Source organism: Aspergillus thermomutatus (assembly GCF_002237265.1).
Source record: "Aspergillus thermomutatus strain HMR AF 39 chromosome Unknown NODE_288, whole genome shotgun sequence".
In the NCBI taxonomy this organism is placed as follows: domain Eukaryota; kingdom Fungi; phylum Ascomycota; class Eurotiomycetes; order Eurotiales; family Aspergillaceae; genus Aspergillus; species Aspergillus thermomutatus.
This window is the reverse complement of record NW_020798338.1, coordinates 17,117-34,226: the sequence shown is the minus strand read 5'-3', so window position 1 is coordinate 34,226 and position 17,110 is coordinate 17,117. Positions and strand designations below refer to the sequence as shown.

At 51.0% G+C, this 17,110-nt stretch overlaps 5 protein-coding genes across 5 annotated transcripts; 2 read left to right on the top strand and 3 right to left on the bottom strand.

Annotated features, from left to right (window-relative positions):
• Nucleotides 1-63: 63 nt before the first annotated feature.
• CDV56_104419 (class I SAM-dependent methyltransferase) lies at nucleotides 64-759 on the bottom strand (the record flags this gene model as incomplete). Its single annotated transcript, XM_026758038.1, has 3 exons — nucleotides 64-461; nucleotides 510-672; nucleotides 722-759. Coding segments are annotated over 3 exons (599 nt in total), but the record flags the coding sequence as incomplete, so codon positions are not given.
• A 374-nt stretch (nucleotides 760-1,133) lies between these two features.
• On the bottom strand, nucleotides 1,134-9,112 carry CDV56_103577 (uncharacterized protein; the record flags this gene model as incomplete). Its single annotated transcript, XM_026757196.1, has 10 exons — nucleotides 1,134-1,526; nucleotides 1,570-1,867; nucleotides 1,915-4,188; nucleotides 4,230-4,838; nucleotides 4,892-4,986; nucleotides 6,823-7,490; nucleotides 7,557-7,882; nucleotides 7,964-8,319; nucleotides 8,380-8,641; nucleotides 8,715-9,112. The coding sequence occupies 10 exons, from the start codon at nucleotides 9,110-9,112 to the stop codon at nucleotides 1,134-1,136; spliced, it is 5,679 nt and encodes a 1,892-aa protein (XP_026610683.1).
• Nucleotides 9,113-12,429: 3,317 nt separating this feature from the next.
• CDV56_103135 (uncharacterized protein) lies at nucleotides 12,430-13,148 on the top strand (the record flags this gene model as incomplete). Its single annotated transcript, XM_026756754.1, has 3 exons — nucleotides 12,430-12,740; nucleotides 12,805-12,815; nucleotides 12,886-13,148. The coding sequence occupies 3 exons, from the start codon at nucleotides 12,430-12,432 to the stop codon at nucleotides 13,146-13,148; spliced, it is 585 nt and encodes a 194-aa protein (XP_026610682.1).
• A 398-nt stretch (nucleotides 13,149-13,546) lies between these two features.
• CDV56_102960 (uncharacterized protein) lies at nucleotides 13,547-14,703 on the bottom strand (the record flags this gene model as incomplete). Its single annotated transcript, XM_026756579.1, has 3 exons — nucleotides 13,547-14,021; nucleotides 14,081-14,409; nucleotides 14,536-14,703. 3 exons carry the CDS (start codon nucleotides 14,701-14,703, stop codon nucleotides 13,547-13,549), a joined length of 972 nt encoding a protein of 323 aa, XP_026610681.1.
• An 861-nt stretch (nucleotides 14,704-15,564) lies between these two features.
• Nucleotides 15,565-16,809, top strand: CDV56_102691 (PAF acetylhydrolase family protein; the record flags this gene model as incomplete). Its single annotated transcript, XM_026756310.1, has 2 exons — nucleotides 15,565-16,019; nucleotides 16,101-16,809. 2 exons carry the CDS (start codon nucleotides 15,565-15,567, stop codon nucleotides 16,807-16,809), a joined length of 1,164 nt encoding a protein of 387 aa, XP_026610680.1.
• Between the last annotated feature and the right edge of the window lie 301 nt (nucleotides 16,810-17,110).

Genomic DNA, 17,110 nt, shown 5'->3' with positions numbered 1-17,110 from the left:
GCGACAGACGTGACTAAGAGACAGGCCCGCTCGTACAACCCCCGCATTTCCCCCTCCGCATACCCATGCTTCCCGACCGTCTCCAGCACCCCCAGCTGCTCACCCGTCAAGACAGCCCGCAGGTCAGCCGTATCCGCGTCAGCCGTATCCCCATCAGCTGATGTGGACGCCGACGGCACCCCATCGACAACCACACACACGCCCCCCGGCCTCAAACACCCCGCCAACCGACCCAGCAGCAGCCCCACATCCGCAACATGGTGCAGCGCCATGCAAACAACCACCACATCGAACCCGGACAGCTCGATCCCCGCCGCGGGGCGATCGGCCAGTAGATCGAGATGGTACGCCTGCATCGTCTCGGGCGGGTGGCCCTGCCCGCGCGCCCAGGCGTTGTACTCCGCGACCATATTCTCCGACAGGTCGAGGCCGACGGCCTGCGTGATGAATGGGAGGAGGGCCTGGGTCATGAGTATGCATGTCGATCTTGTGGGGGGGCGATAGCGTACCTTGGAGGCTGTCCCCGCGCCGCAGGCGTAGTCGAGGAGTCGGACGGGATGATCATGCTTGTCGGTTAGGCTGGCGCTGATCCAGAGCCGGCGGGTCTTGATCTCGTCGATGAGTGTCTCGATGAGGGGGCCGAAGTCGGTGTGGTGGGTTGAGGCAACCTTGCTAGAGTGGATGAGTTAGTGGGTGGTGTATTGCCGGAGATATTTCTTACTTGAAGTGGGTGCGGTTTGTGGTTGTTAGGTCGCTCATGCTGGCGGTAGGGGTTGGACTGGCTTTCTGGTCTGTAAGGGATGGAAGTGCAGGTTGTCCTCTTCTTATGAGGATGAGGGAGTGGGTACCCTGGGAGTATGCATAATACAGCCCATTATTAGTCTAGACATGGATGAGCAATCAGACAGACGCTACCTATTGACATATTATCAGTGATCATTCTTATGCATTGAGACAACTCACTCAGTCATATGGATTGACTAGATGGTCTAGACAGACGATAACTAATAGACTACAGAGACTGCGGCGAGGATGCCTTGAAGTAGTGATTAAATGCATACTGTATATCTATCCATAACGTTACTCATTATACTATACAGAACCCAACACCATATATAACTCATGACTCATGACTAATTCTGGGATACATCCTTCCCATCCGACAGATTCCGCAGAATCTCCTTGAGCTGCTTCAGCGGCGTAGGTTTCGTCAGGAACAGATTCACCCCGCTCATCATGGCCTCGTGCTGCATCGACGATGAGAGGACGGCAGTCAGGATGATGATGGTGGCCGGGGGACGCTTGGTCTTTCGTTCGAACGAGCGCATCTCGCGCGTGGCCGTAAGGCCGTCCATGACTGGCATGGAAATGTCTGCAGGGGTTAGAAAGAGGAAAGATTGAGGACGGGGTGACTGACCCATAACGACTGCGTCGTATGTGTTCGCCTTGAACTTTTCTAGCGCTTCCAGCCCGTTCTTTGCGGTGCTGTAGGCGAAGCCGGCGGTTTTGACGCACATTTCGATGATCTGGACATGTTAGAGAGATCGGTCAGGCTGAAGCAGTACTCACCTTGAGATTGACTTGGTTATCCTCCACCAGAAGGATATTTTTTGCTCCTTTGCCGTCAGTCTGTCCATCGCCATTTTGTTGCTGCCTGTCTTCCCCGTTGACCGCCCGTCCAAGGACAGGCTCTAGGGCCCGGTCTTTCTCGCTATTTCTCTTGCCCCCGAACATTTTCTCCGCGTCTGGGATCCCGTCCTCCACAGGCTGCACGGGCGAGGGCAGTTTCCGGGGCGTTGAACTGCTTGATCGCTCCGGTTGGCCCAGACAATGCTCAAAGGCCGTGGCCAGCGTTTTCGGGCTCACCCTACGATTGTCAACCATTTGCACATGAGTTCCACCGGAAGAACTTACGGTTGGGTGAGGAAAATAACCGCATCCTCGACGGTCTCTCCCAAGGTCTTCCAGCTACTCGTTCTTGCGGAGAGAACAATCAACGGGAGAGCAGGCTGGATCTCCCCACTGTCTGGCTTGGGCTCGTTCGTGCCCTCAATATAGTAGTTCCGGTACTCGTGTTCCGTCACGATGGCGAAATCCGGCTTGATGGAATCGACCTCGTCCGGCGTCAGGACGCGGAGTCCGAACCAGCCGGAGATCATCTGTCCGAGGCTGGTTAGGATGTGGTCGAAGACCTCAGGGTCGAATCCTAGGTCGCCCAGCTTCGAGCTGCGCGTGAACAGTGAGACCGTCATGCCGCTCAGTTTCTCCTTCAAGGGGGCAAATGAGCGAGGGGAGGAAGGGCTGGACAGCTCGGGCTGTTCGACAGGCAGCACGACATCCACGTCCGTTCCTCGGCCGACTTCACTGCTGAACTTGATCTGTCCTTTGAGTGACTTGACAATCTGATGGACCAGATGCAGACCGACTCCTAGGCCCGGAGACGTCGTGTCCTCCTGCAGAAAGGCGCTGTAGAGATGATTGGTTAGGAAGTCCTTGGACATGCCGCGACCCGAATCACTGAACGTCATACGGATGGCGGGGGTTTTCTTGCCATCCACCAGCAAAGTATCCCGTCTCATCAGCAGCCGGATGTAGCCCGCCTGGGTGTATTTCAGAGCATTCCCAAATAGATTCATGACCACTCGACGCCAGGCCCCGGAATAGACACTAAAGTGCCAGCTGTCCTGCCATTCGATGTCGACGATCGTGATGAGACGGTTCTTCGGGCCTGCATCCTCCTTCTTGGCCAGCGCGTCACTATCCCCATTTGCCCCGCGACGCTGGTACTCTGCGCCGGCGAGGAGACCCTCTACGACCTCCTGCACCAACACGCCGAGATTCTCGTCTTGAAGAGACCCAGGCACGGCCGCTTGGGGCTTGGACACGTCGGTTGACCCATGTACGCCCGCCTTGTCGGACGGACGGGGCCGAGTGAGCGTGTTGATCTTGGCGTAGTCCAGGAGGTGGTTCAAGGTGTCCAGTAATGTACGGCCGCAGCTGTAGACTGTTTCGATCAGGGACTTCTGGGCGTAGCTATTCACCATCTCCTGGAGCAACTCTACCGTGCCGAGAAGCCCATGCAAGGGCGACCGCAGCTCGTGCGAGATGGACGAGATAAAGTCGCTCTTGGCTCGGTCGGCTGCCTCCAAGTCCAAACGGGACACCTCGGCCATGACGGTGTTGCTAAAGGCCGCCAGGTACGTCAGGTCCTTTGGCTCCGACAACACTCTGCCGGGGTCATTGGTCCATACGACGCAGACGGTGAACCACCGGCCCCGCTGGAAGTCCCAGACGGGGTACACGGCGATACATCGCGCGTCGGGAAGTACCTTCATCATTTGCTTGATGTCCATGGTCTCCTGCTGGATATCCTTCTTTTCCGGCTCCACCGACATTGCTCCGCGGCTGCCTGTCCGAGAGTAGTTGATTTCATCGGCGACTCCCTCGTAGCTTAGAGAAATGGACCCGTCTTCTTCGATATGGAAGATCTTACCGCGGGGATACTGATCGATGAGATGGTTGATGAAACCACCCGACAGCGAGACGTAATGGCTGTCGTTCAGGTTGACTCCTCCCTCCGAGGTAGACGAGGTGTAATGGCCGAGCACGAGGCTGCGGGCGTGCGAGTCGTCCTCCGCAGCATTGGAATCGGAACGGGACTCGGGGCTGGAAGCGGATGGCATCTGCTCCTCTCCGCCGTTGTTGTCCACGTGGTGCTGGACATTGTAAGCTTCAGGGTTATCATATTTGGACTCGGTGAATCCCACTGTCTGCCGCCGAGCGTGCACGCTGGCATCGATGAACATCGCCCCTTCGACGTCGAGGGCCTGATAGATCATCGAAGCGGCGCGGTTGACTACAGACCGGACGTTGCTGGGAGCAAGGGACTCCTGCAGCTGGCTGGTGGTCGGGGAGAGCTTTGGTCGCTGTGGCTTCGAATTCTTTTCATCGGTCTCGCCGTCTGCCTCCTCTTCTTCACTTGCCCCATCTCCGTCTTGTTTAAATCTATGGATGGGGGATACGTGCTTGCCAGGATCGCCGTCCGCGCCAGCAGCTGCCGTATCTTTGTCCCCCTGGTCACTTCCAGCATCGTCCCCCTCGCCACTCGACTTGGATACCTGCAGTTGCTCCAGCCTCTTGTTGACAAGAGCAATCTGCCCACCGTATTTCTTGTCCAGTGCCTCTTGACTGTAGAACCATTGGTTGAGAACGACTTGCCTTTGACGAACAATCCCAGCGCACGCACCATCTTCTCCTCACGGTACTCCTCCCTCATCGCTCTCAGACAGAGCAGATGATCCATGACCGTAGCCGACAGCTCCTTGAGAAATTGTTCCTGCTCGGCAGTAACCCCATCCCTCGGCCGATCATCAAGCACCGCCACGCTCCCAATGACATAGTCATCCGGCGACGTGATGGGCACCGAGACGTAAAACCGGTTGTGGGGATGGCCCGTGACCGAGGGATGATTCTTGAACCGGTCGTCGCGCGTCAGATCGTCAGCGACAAATATGTCCCGGCCCTCTTCGGTAAACGACCTGACCGCATGATAGCACATGGGCACCTTCTGACGCGGCAGCCGGCGCACCCCCAGCCACAGCGCATCCGCCCTGTCACGGCCGTCCGCAGCTCGCAGACTGAGATCCGGGGTCGCCTCCGCAACAACATGCTGCATCGTCTTATCGAAAAGCGAGATGAGAGCGCGCTGCGCGTGCATGCGGAGGGCCGCGAGCTGCGCGAACACGGTGAGGACATTGTCGCGCGACACGTTCGGGTATTTTCCGATCGACTGCTGGGCGAACTTTTCGGAGTCGGAGAAGCCCCAGTACGGGAGGTAGCTGCCATTGCATTAGTTTTGGTTAATGTGAGGATTGGATTGTAGCCGATTTACAGGTGCATTTCTCGCTCACGGGCGCCCTCGCGGTTGAAGGCATACTTGCGCGGACCGCCGTCGCGGCCTTGGTTTGAACTGGCTGGCGAGTCCATCTGAGAGTGTCAGATCAGAATCTAGTTGTAGCGGAGTTATATCACAGCAAACCCACTCTGAAGCCTGTATGATCATTTATACTCGCGCAATGGTGGTGCAATGGATGGTCGTACGGAGGAGAAATATATGGGCAGCAGCCACTAGCGTCATAGGTCTCGCGATCGAACACAGACCGCGGCAGAACCGAGAAGAATGAATAGTACAACCTCGACTGATGAACATCCCATGGAGGACTCATATACTCTGTACCAGGTACGATCAGCATAGACCTTAATAGATGATGTTATTCCGAAAACCGGGAATTCCGCATACCCAGCCTGGGTTGACATGTCGTATGTCGTATGTACCTTATACGGACACCTTTTCTCGATGAATTGATCAATCACGATGGATCTGCCAGGATCTGGTGCTGACGTCATATCCCTATGACTGTAAGACTAATGACGGCTTATCCGCCTTCCCCTGGAATGAGAGGACAGATAGAGGCAGATCTGCAATGCTGGTACTACTGATCTAAAGATGTCATTTGAGACATATTTCCAGCACAGTGATTGGATGAGAGCCAGCTGATGCCATCATGGGGCCTAGTTGATACCTGAGGCAGTATCACTGTCATATGTTTTCATTTAATGCTGTCTGCCCTGTCACGTGGTATCGCATCATCGACTTCTTCTCCCTGGATGTTGCTTAATAATCCTAGTAACTGCTGAATAATCATTCAAAATCTGTGTAACTTATTCCCTTTCAAGTTTAGCTCTATGCCTCTTCCTTCAGGCATTAATCTCTATTCTCTGCCACTTTTCTAAGGCCTAAAGCTACCTCCTATAATATGCTGTAGTGCCCTTGCCTCTAAGCCACTGCCTGTTTCTGCGTCCAATTATCACTACCTTGAACAGAAGATCGTAAATAAAATAAGGCTATAGTATTAGGGTAAGAGATTATCATAGACTATAGTATTAAATGTAAATATTACACTTTGATGAATTATTATATCTTAAGAAGCTTATATATCTAGACACTAAGACAAGTGTAAGCAATACATTGACAGCTTAAAACCAAGTAGAAATATATTCTAAATCTAAGATCCCAACACATAGAAGACAAAGTAACTTATATTCAAGTATAACAGCCAAATGTACTCTTATAAGTAAAGCAGCTTTATCCTCCCAGCTAGATAGACAGTATTATATTAACTATCTCTGCTATAACCCTGCTGTCTCTGCAGTTAGCTTACCCTCTTTAGCTGGATATATTAATACATAAGCACCCAGATATCCTTACTTGATCCTCAATCACATGGTATAAAAATGATTTTCAACCACCACCATTTCAACCCTATATATATCAAATTGATATTTTAGATATAGATTAGTATGATGATAATTACCATATATTTCATATAAAAATAAGAATATTCTATATGGATATTAGATAGGCATGAGGCATATGCCTAAGGTAAGAGAAATTAAATTCTAAAAACCATTAAAATTTAACTATTTATCCAACCTAAATTAAAACTAACTTAAACTAAATCTAACTATAGTTAGTTAATAGGGGCCTAGCTAGGCCTATCTAGACCTAGTAGTAGTTTTTTACAGTGAAACTCACACTAAATCACACTAGGTTAGGGTGGGTTCTAAGTTCTAATTTTTTAACTTGAAATTACTGAGGTTTAGTGCTGGTTATGGCAGGCTATACCTGAACTCAGACCAAATGCAACTCTAATCTAACCTATAACTAAACTAAATCTAACTATAGTAAGTTAGCTAATAGTATAACTTAGCTAGAAATAGTTTAGCTATACTAAGCTTTAAGTTTTATAGTGAAACTTATACTAAATTATACATCCTCTGATGCAGGACGTTTCGGCCGTCCGCGGAGAGGGCCCCCTCAGGGAAACCACAATACTGTACACCCGCCGTCACGGCTTTATTGCGCCTCATCCACTCGTCTTCCAACGAGTCTGAAGTGGGCCATGTAAAAAATGACTCCACAAGGAGGATCTGCTCCGGTGGCATGGCAAACTCTTTCCGTAACACCTCCCGGGCAGGCTCGTCATTAACGGCACCGCCTGTCAATTGCCTCTCAATATCAATGACCGCTTGTTTCCGGCTAAATTCCTGGCGGATCTCTTTCCGCCGTCTCTCCTGGAGACGGCGACGCGTGTTGTGGACAATGCGTTCCTGTTGTTCCAACAAGGCCCGCAATGTTGGATCGTCGGATTGAGCGCAACGGTCCTCCAGTTCAACTTGCCATCGTATTGCGGATTGCAACTCGGGATCCATCTCCACTGACGCTTTTTCAGCGTCGGTTAGGTACCGAGGCCGCCTCGTGTCAATCCAACGGCTCATCCGTTTTACAGCTCTCGAAAATTCCTCAACTGGATTGAGTCCGCATACAATCTCCTGCATTTCAGCATGCCGTCGCGGTCGGTAGTGCTTGATGAAGGTTCTGCTGCTTGCGTGCGCCATGATCACGTTGCGCTGCGCGTCGCTCACAAATCCTAGATTCGATAGTCAGTGATCTTTAGGGCCACACGCAATTGGATCGGAGAGACCACAGTCCTTACCACTTTGATCAAGCAATTCTCCGGTCCCGCAACGAAACTGGTGGGAGAACAGAGGATTCAGAAAACCATGTATTTCACTGAGTGACCGAAGCTGCGCATCGAGTGTGGAGCCGTTCATGGGTATCTCCCACAAGATACAGGGCTTGCCGTCAATCACGTCAACCTTCGGAAAAACATAGTAGTTGTCCATCTCCCTTTTCAGGGGGAGTGGCATCTCCTGTCGGCCATCCTCAATGAGCAGCCTCCGAAGGTCCTCCATCGAAGTCAAGTGGGGCGCCTCAAATGCATTTGCATAGAATAGTACGATGAAGAGCAATACGTGTGGGCTGAAAACAAGCGATATACCATAGATAATCTCTGGTAATGCGAAGGTATTGCTGTCTCATTTATCAGGTTAATAAGCCAACCAGGCACCAGGCATGACGCTGAGGCGCACGTCCACCTTGGACATTCCGAGGACACTTTTCACAAACTGGGGTTGGATTTCGATCATCGGCACCGGAGGTCCTCCATGCGGATCCCGCTGGAGACTTATCTGTAAATGCTTGAACTGGAGGTGTAGGATTGCCTGTTTCCGGTTGACAGTGAAAAGCCCGATGGTGTTGTACAGACATAGAATAATCCGCTGAAACCCCAGATGGAATCGCTTTTCCCGGGTTTGGAGAATCGTCTCGTTGAATGGTACCATGTCTTCGATATAGACAGGAGTGTTCGCCCGCGGCTGTTTGTCCAACCCGCGTTTATCGATCAAGTGTCTCATTCCCTGCCCGCACGGTCAGATGACATGCTAATAGAGACAGGATCCAGGACGGAGGGAACATACAGTGCGGACCGCCCCACCCATTTCGTTGCTCATCTCCTGCTTGGTAACTTTGGTGTAGTAGACTCGGAAGTACTTCCAATCCGCTTCGAGGGCACTAGCTTTCCTGTAGCCCTTCAGACGGCGACCATCCGAGTTGTATTCCAGCTTGAGACACCAATTCAGGAACCGGTGCATGTCGTTTGGGGAGGCTTGACGTAAGGCGTCCTCTGCATCTTCCCACTTCGGATCGGCTGACGGCTCGATTGCTTTGGTCCGACAATACCTGAAAGCAGATGAGTCAGAGGTCGGTCCATCAAAGACAACAGTTCAAAAAACTGGTTAACATGGATACTGACCGAGCCCAGCGGTCCTTCAGTCGAAGGTTCAGTTTCCGGGTATTATTCGACCTGCCATAATCTTCCGGCACCTTAGAGAGATCCTCATCTGTATCATCGGCTGGATCTTCGTAACGGCCCCGGTGAACAAGCTCCACGGCCGAGGCATCTGTGACATTCTCAGTTTCCGAAGCCCTGAACTCCCCCAAGTCCGCCCGGAGGTGTCTTGAAGCAGGGCCCCGCCGTATTTTCCTTCGTTTGGCCATCTGAGACGAGGAAGGCAGGTATTCCGGTTCCGTCAGGTCCGTCTCTGAGTTGGGTTCGAAGGATCTATCGTCGTCGGTAATTCCAGGAGACGTAGTGGACGATTCAGTAGTGGCAATGCGGGAGCTGGCACTGGTTTCTCTCCGACGACGCATGATCAAACGCGTAAGCCGACCGTAGGGAGCAAAAGCAACAGGGAGAGCAAAAGGGATCCCAGGATGTGACGACTGGATACTCGGTTGAAACGATGGACAACGACAAAGTCGAGCTTTCGGAGATGCGATGTGAGCAAAGGGTGAAGAAAAGCGGAGGGGCGAGAGGCAGGAACGGGGGGCTTATTGTAGTCATATTGTTGAGGTACTGGCCAGAGACTAACTGGTGCGACATTGAGGGCGCCATTCTCCGCGCCCTCGTGAAATTGTAGGGACCTGTGATGGTGAAGCGGAGGATGAGCCTTCCAGGACAATTCCTGATGGAAGCGCCCACGACGTTGACAGCCTCAGGCAGGAAGTATTACGCTAAATGGTGCGTCGGCAGAAAGTGCGGGAGCGTGGCAGAAGGAAGTTGCTGAAAGACGGCCATTTTCGGCGTCACCTGCTGCCGAAAAAGGCAGCGAAATAGCAAATCGCAGTTCTTTAAGAGGAGAATTGATTGCGGATCCACCAACTAAGAAGCAAAAGAGACCTGAGCGGCCAACTGTATCGGCATGGGAGAAGAAACTTGGTGCCATCAAGGAAAAAGTGGCAGCGGACAAGCCATCTGCGTGTTTTCAATGCTTAAAAGAATACTCTGATGTTTATGGTGTGAAGAGACACTTCAAGGCATCCCATCTGCAGGATCGCAAGTGCAATTTCTGTGATCTATCGCTACGGCATGAAATGCACCTACGCTTGCATGCGGAGGAGGTACATCGACTTCGTACCTGAGCTTCTTGCTTCGCGGCGCTTGTAAAATTGGAGTGTGCTTGTCAATTTGATGGCTTTGGTTAAGGCACGGCATTGCATCGCACGCCACATCTTAACTGGCGCCATCATAAGCACTGCAATGGACTACTGCGTGAGCACCACGGCCAGGACAAACACCGGCCACCTGACGTTTCTATTTTATCTTGCAGCCCTCTCTCCCCTACGAGTTTCTGTACTTTTAAGCTAGATGAATCAGTCAGTCCCTAGTATGTCCTCATGCGGTTCCCTTACAGATGTCTCGTGTGAATAAGAGAAAGGCGTTTTGCATTTGAAGCAGGAGCCTAAGGCAATTCTTGGCATGACTTCGAAGTGATTATGAAGGGCTTGCGACTGCGCGCCCTGTCAAACGTAGAAAGTTTTGGTCTCATTGCCTTGCGCCGTATCTTGGCGCGGAAACCCCCAACTCCCAAATTAGTGGCGAACTTGCCGCATTACATCGAATCACGTAGAGTTTGCTCGAAAATTCAGAATTTCTGTGGATCGAATTCATGTATAACGCTGAGGCATCCCAGGCCGACCTTTGAAACGAATTTAGGAAATAGTTGAGTACGAAAGGATCCTAGTTTATAGGGCGTGGAATCCTAAAATAGAAAGACGCCCCTCATAATACCCGAGAGCAAGGGTGGCATCCTTATTGACGATGCTCAGGAGGCAGCCACAGTATATTTTGGTCTGCTGAGCCAAGCCAGTTATTTGATGGTAAAGATACTGGAGACTTGTAGTTATGTGACAGTCACAATTACTATCATGTAGTAGTGGAATACTGAAGACCCTAGTCCCAGTATGTCCCATATTGGCCGCTAATTAGGAGACCGCCACTGATCGAACCTGATCGAACCTGCTCGGAATGGCCATTGTCTGCTGAGGAAGGAAGACTGCTATGGAGGGAGGACCTAAGAAGGGAAGACTGCTATGGGGGGAGGACTACTGTGGAGGGAAATCTACTGAGGAGGGAAGACTGCTATGGAGGAAAGACTGCTATGGAGGGAAGACTGCTATGGAGGGACGTCTACTGTGGAGTGATGTCTACTGTGGAGGGCAGTCGACTAAGGAGGGCAGTCGACTAAGGAGGGCAGTCGACTAAGGAGGGCAGTCGACCAAGGAGGGAAGTCTACGGAGGAGGGAAGTCTGCGGAGGAGGGAAGTCTACGGAGGAGGGAAGTCTACTGTGGAGGGAAGACTGCTGAGGAGGGAAGTTCATTGAGGGTCGCTCAGTACAGTCGCGTTGAGCAATGAAGAGGAGTTGGGATCAATTGCGAGTCACATGATTGGATAGTCCAAGTTCTTTAGTTCAAACAAACCTGAAACTGACGGAGGTAACAGCAATGAGCCATCATTTCGCATCCGACCAGTCATTGTTGTTGAAAGGTCACGGTCATCACCGGGCCTGAGCCCTCGTCACCAGCCGTGAGCCCTCATCATCGTTCCCCAGGTGTACCCCCGAAGTACTAGCTACCAAGCCAACAAAGCTCTTGTCACGAAGTCTGTCAATGCTCGGAGGCGTTTTCTGCTTATTACCGCTTGACTTCGATGACGAGGTATGTAAAACTGGATGACGCGAAAATGGGTATCAATGTCAGGGACGGGCTTCCCAACGGTCGGTCGATTACCTGCACAGTCTTTGTAGAGACGGCGATCCGTACGGCTCCAAGAAGAACGGGAAGACTGGAGACAGGTATTGTGGACAGTGGAACGTCGAATATGCTGCAACCAACAATATCCCCCCTGCTTAACTGTGTAAGGGAAAGGTGACTATCGGACACCTCGCATATGCAGAGAGAAGAATCAAGGACAATGGTAGGTACTGGCGTAAGGATGAAAATCTGCTCTAAAGGTGCGGTTGATGATGCGAGGCCCTTCGTTTCATAGCGATTAGCCGGTAAAGAACTAGATTCTGGCCGTTGACATTGCGGAGCCATGCTGGCAGGTTCGATGATTTGCATACAGTCTGGGGAAATCCTTTTGAGTAGAGGAGTTTGCGCCCTCATCCTCACCACCGCCGAAGCCGTTCACAGGACAGCTTGCCAAGTGTCAACCAGCAAGGACAACTCACGTGACTTAACCTCCCAAGCAAGGTTCGTCGAGGTTCCATCAGCGGGTGCCCCTTCCACCCAATATCTTGCCAAGCTAGACTGTCTCATCGTATCACCTCCTAGTTAACCCCAATTAGCAAGGTCAGTAAGGATACGGCCCTGATGTTGCAGAATGGACAGAGCTAGAACTGCGGCGTGAGGTCATCTGGTAGGTTCCTTGGCGAGCCAAACTTCTCTGGAAGCGTTAAACCCATCGAAGTCTCCAAGGCTCCTTCCGTATAACTTTACTTTTCTGGTCTGATTATACTATCATTCCTGCCTTATACTACGTCGGTTATCCATGGAAATGACGAATGTTCAGAAATCAACGTCAGAGCTCTCTGCTACCGCCAGTCTAAATCGCGTAACATCACTGATGGACTATCACCGAATAATGCTAGTCCATACCCCTCCGATCGCCAGCTCAAATTGCAAAATGTCTCCGGAAGACTACCGCCGGGCCATGCTAGTTTATACCATGGACCAAATGGCCGCGTTTATCATGTCAGACAAGGCAACTCGCGGTACTACATCAGCAGCCTGCAGCGCCAACAATACCAACAATAGCAGTTTTGTCAGCGCACCGACTGCCCGTGGTAGTGGTCGACTAGTAACAACCTTGGCCTCTCTGCCTGAGCCACGTAAGAACGACCACGGGAGACGTCCTGCCAGTGAGGGCGCGATGAGACATGCCCTCAATGCACAGATGTTAGCGCCTCAGGGCTGGTCATGGCATCTCACTATTGGGTGGGAATGTGGCTGCGGAAGCCGAAGAACGCTTAGCGCCGCAGTACTACTGATTTCTCCTTAGACGTTATTCAAGTTGGTATCAATAGGGGGAAAAAAGGTGTTTGTCTGACCTCAAAATCTTGAATGCTGTTCAATGCGGAAGATCACGTGAAAAGATCGCGATGGAAGACAGGTCATGAACTCCAGGTTGACCCATTAGAACCGTCCGAGGTGAAACGGGTAGCGCGAAAGGATGCGAGAAACAGAGATGCCACATACATGACAAAAATCGGCATGTTAACTCCAGTGCAGTGTTTCGAGGCCGCGATTGAGGATGCAACCAATACGATTCTCATGGAACTCGATGGGGAGCTCGTGTTGGATGAAGAAACAATGGCGTCTACTGCACGGGAAATGGAACTTTGAATGTTGAGGAATTAGAGTAATTAGACCTTTGTCGTAGGTTCTATGTCCGAAGTGGTCCACAAGCATCAGATCAGTAGCCCACTTAGGCAGCAAACCGTTCGGGACGCGCGTTGGCTGTCCGCAGGCCCAGCTGGCTCATGGTCCGCGGCCCGTGGTCTGGCCAGGATTGCGGACGACTGTTCTAAGGACAGGGGCTAAAGTCACTGGATTTCCGTCCCTGGGCAAGAAGCTTTAGCTTAAAAGCTCCTGCTTGTGAGTACTGGCTTTTCTGCGGTAATGTCCCATGGCCCAATATGGCTTGTAACCGTCGGCTTTCCCTTAAAACATGTTAAGTTGTTAAGGTGTGGAATATCATGAAGATAAAACAAGAAGCACAGGCGAAAATCACAGTATGAGTATTATATCCCTTTCCGGCGCCATAGAGACTTCAGATCCGCCGTAAATGCATCTGCAACGACGAAACCCCTTGTCGAAATGTCTCGAAACATCGCATGAATTGACTCTGTCTCTGGAGCGGCTGTTACTCTTGCGCCTGCTACTCTCAACGGGAAGAAAAACAACACAGCCGCCAAATTTGTGGTCTTCAAAGTGATCTCAGTCATCCGTAGAATCGCATCGACGTGTTTCTGAACAACGGCCTGTGAGATTATGGGTGTGGGTATTTCGTTGAATTGAGCGCGGTAGTCGAAGATTCCAGACAGGTAGATGGAGATGCTGTGAAAATATATTGTTGCGAGAACGGACTGGGGATTATGTGCGGGCGTACCAGTATCGGCCGACCACTTTTGGAAGGTCGCATACCAATCACCAAGAGCTGACCGAACAACGAAGCCTTCAGCGGCAAGCTCAAGAAGGGCCTTGTGAAGGAGCATGCTCGGATAATTGGAGCCCGGTTTGAGCAGACCCCATACCCTGAGCTTGGTCAATCATACAATAATCTATAGAGGGCCTGCGAGTGTACTTGCCGGTGACTTATCGAAGAACAGGTGATCATCAGATCAAATAATGGTTCCTTTGGGTGCCAGTCGTTGTTGAGATCCTCGTTCCAGATCTTAGTTGTGAGTGACATCCATTCCGACCGGCAGAGAAAAGTAGGTTCAGGGTATATGAGGGCGCGACAAATCTCAAAGACTCGCACTGTGAGGAAAAATGGCCGCCCGGAGCCAGATATATGGGCTTCTGGGCCACGAAGCTGAAGCATATTGGACGTGCCGTACAGAAAATGCTTCACCCAGCCTTCTCCAGTCATATCATGCATCAGCTAATTGAAAGGGTTAACCTCAAGCTTCCGATATACTTTCCGCCCAAGGCACTGTTGACCTACTTCGAACAGCCCCAAGAAAAAAGTAGTCCATAAATTGACGTCTCGTGGCACGCTGTTGCTTACAATCTCGGTTTTCAATTTGGCAATCGAGGTGTGGTAGGCCGTTAATGCTCCCACAGCCGCATCTTTCCTCTCCAGAGGTATAGTCAGCAGCGTCTTCCTGCTCAGATCAAGTGCACCCAGGGCAATGGATGCGTGATACATGCTGGGAGACCTCTGGAATTCCGACATGATAGTGCCGAGGTCCAGGGGGCCACCAAAGTCATTTCTTGCCAGAAAGTCTGAGAAGAAATGCTTTACAAATAGAGCTGAGCTTCCTTCCGAAACTTTGGGGCAGAGCCTAAGTGTGGGAAGATGAGTGGCGGGCGAGAGACAGTCGGACCTTTTGGATGGCGCAGTGACATTGACAAAGACAACGCTAGCCTTTGGCTGAATTGCTTGAGGAACGCATTGCTGATTTCTTTTTATACAATACTGACAGGGAGGACCACCTTCGCACTACAGAGGGTTAAAATAGAGCCGGGGGAAAAGGAATGAACAGTTTTCGCTGACAGATTCGATGAGAAGGAATTGCTGACCTTGATTCTGCGTCGTGTACAGGCCGCGCACCTGGTACGAGCAGTGCGCCGATCGAGTGGTCCCAGGACAGCCATTCTCAAACTAACGGTCGGAAAATTTTATGGGCATTCCGTGCAGGAAGTGTTACCCCTCCCAAGTTGTACAGAGCGGAAGGTTTGAGCCTTCCCATGCCAAGACATATACGTACAAAACTATAACCGCCTTTCCTGAATAGGCAGCATTTGAACGCAGTTTCTTGGCACAGGCATCAGCCAAAAGATGAGATAGAGCCGAGCATATCACACATCCGCAGAAAGAATCCACAAACGCGCTGAATCATTGCCTTATTAGGTAGTATGAACGTCAAGATGAGCCGACTCATCAGACCGGATGGACGCCACAGAGTCCGCGGGATTGACTTCAGAATCCTATATAAGATGAAGAGCTTCCTCCTGTTTTCCCTGCAAGAAGATAATTCCCATCTTTTCTTTCCTATAACACAATTCTGTCCCCTTTGTCCCTTAACTACTTGCTATGATGTTCAACCTCTCTGCAAAACATCTTATGCTCGCTGCTCTTTTTACCCAGCTTCTCCTGAGCAGCAACGCGGTGTCCTTCCCCGGCACAGTAGGCCCATACAACACCAGCATCGCAACAACCCAGCTAATTGATCATCATCGTTTGGATCCCTACGCCCCAACGCCGCAGCCGCGTACTCTGATGATCTCTCTCTTTCATCCCGTCCCTCCCGCAGCATGTTGCCCATCCCTGACGTCCTACATGGACCCCATCACCGCCACCTTCGAGGATGAACAGTATGCACAGGCTGGCATCCCAGCAGGCGCCTTCGGCTCACTTACCCTTCAAACCTGCAAGCCATGTACGAATTCAACTTCGAGTCGCCGGGTCAAGGGCCCAAAATATCCGCTCGTTCTCTTCTCACCTGGCCTGGGGAATACTCGACTCTTGTACAGTGCTATGGCCCAGCAGTGTGTATTCCTTATCTTCTGTTCCCTGCTCATCTAGAGCTTTAAATCTGCAGGTCTCGCTAACTTTCACTTCCCTAACAGACTGTCCAGCACTGGCTACATCGTCGTAACCGTCGACCATCCCTATGACGCAGGCATCGTAACATTCCCTGACAATACCACAATCCTCGCCGCGAACATTACAACCGATACCCAAATTGTGGATGACCTGAACATCCGCGTGAGAGACGTATCCTTCGTCCTCGACCAGCTCCACCGTCCATCCATCATCTCAAAGCTCATCCCAGGCCAAACATGTGGGTTAGATACCTCTAAAGTGGGAATCTACGGTCACTCCCTTGGGGGCGCCACCGCAGCTGAGGCTATGCTTTCCGATTCCCGTCTCAAGGGGGGTATCAATCTGGACGGTACATTTTTCGGCTCTGTTATCAACCGGGGATTGGATAAGCCCTTCATGATGATGGCGCATGAAGGGAAGAATTTGACAACTGATGTCACTTGGGGCGCTCTGTGGCCAAAGTTGAAGGGTATCAGGAGACGATTTATGCTGAATGGGAGTACACATGGTACATTCACAGATTTGGCGCAGGCTGCTGATATAATTGGTCTGAGAGAGGAATTTCCGACACAGGCGGCCGCATTATTGGGGAGTATTGATGGGGGAAGAGCCCTTCAGGTTATTGCTACTTACACTAGCAGATTCTTTGACTTTGTTTTGAAGGGAAAGAAAGTTGAGTTATTGGATATGTCCAGTATGGAGTTTCCTGAGGTGACTGTTGGGGAAAATTAACTCCAGGTAAGGTACCTAGTTCTAGGAAGTGCTAAGATATTATAAGTCATCCATAGCCTGATTCAGTAATCTTGTCCAATACATGCAGCAGTAATCAAGCTAAAGGACTATCACAGGCCTTGATTCGCCCGTCCACTTACAGTATACCAGACAATTCTTCCTGGCCTCTTTCAGCCCCTCTCCCCAAGTTTTATGCAGAAAATCCATGGTATAGTGTACCAGCACCCAGGCTGCCAGGTCAGATTTTGGCATTCCTTGTAATTCCACCCTCTATCTTACTATACTAATAGCTTACAACTAA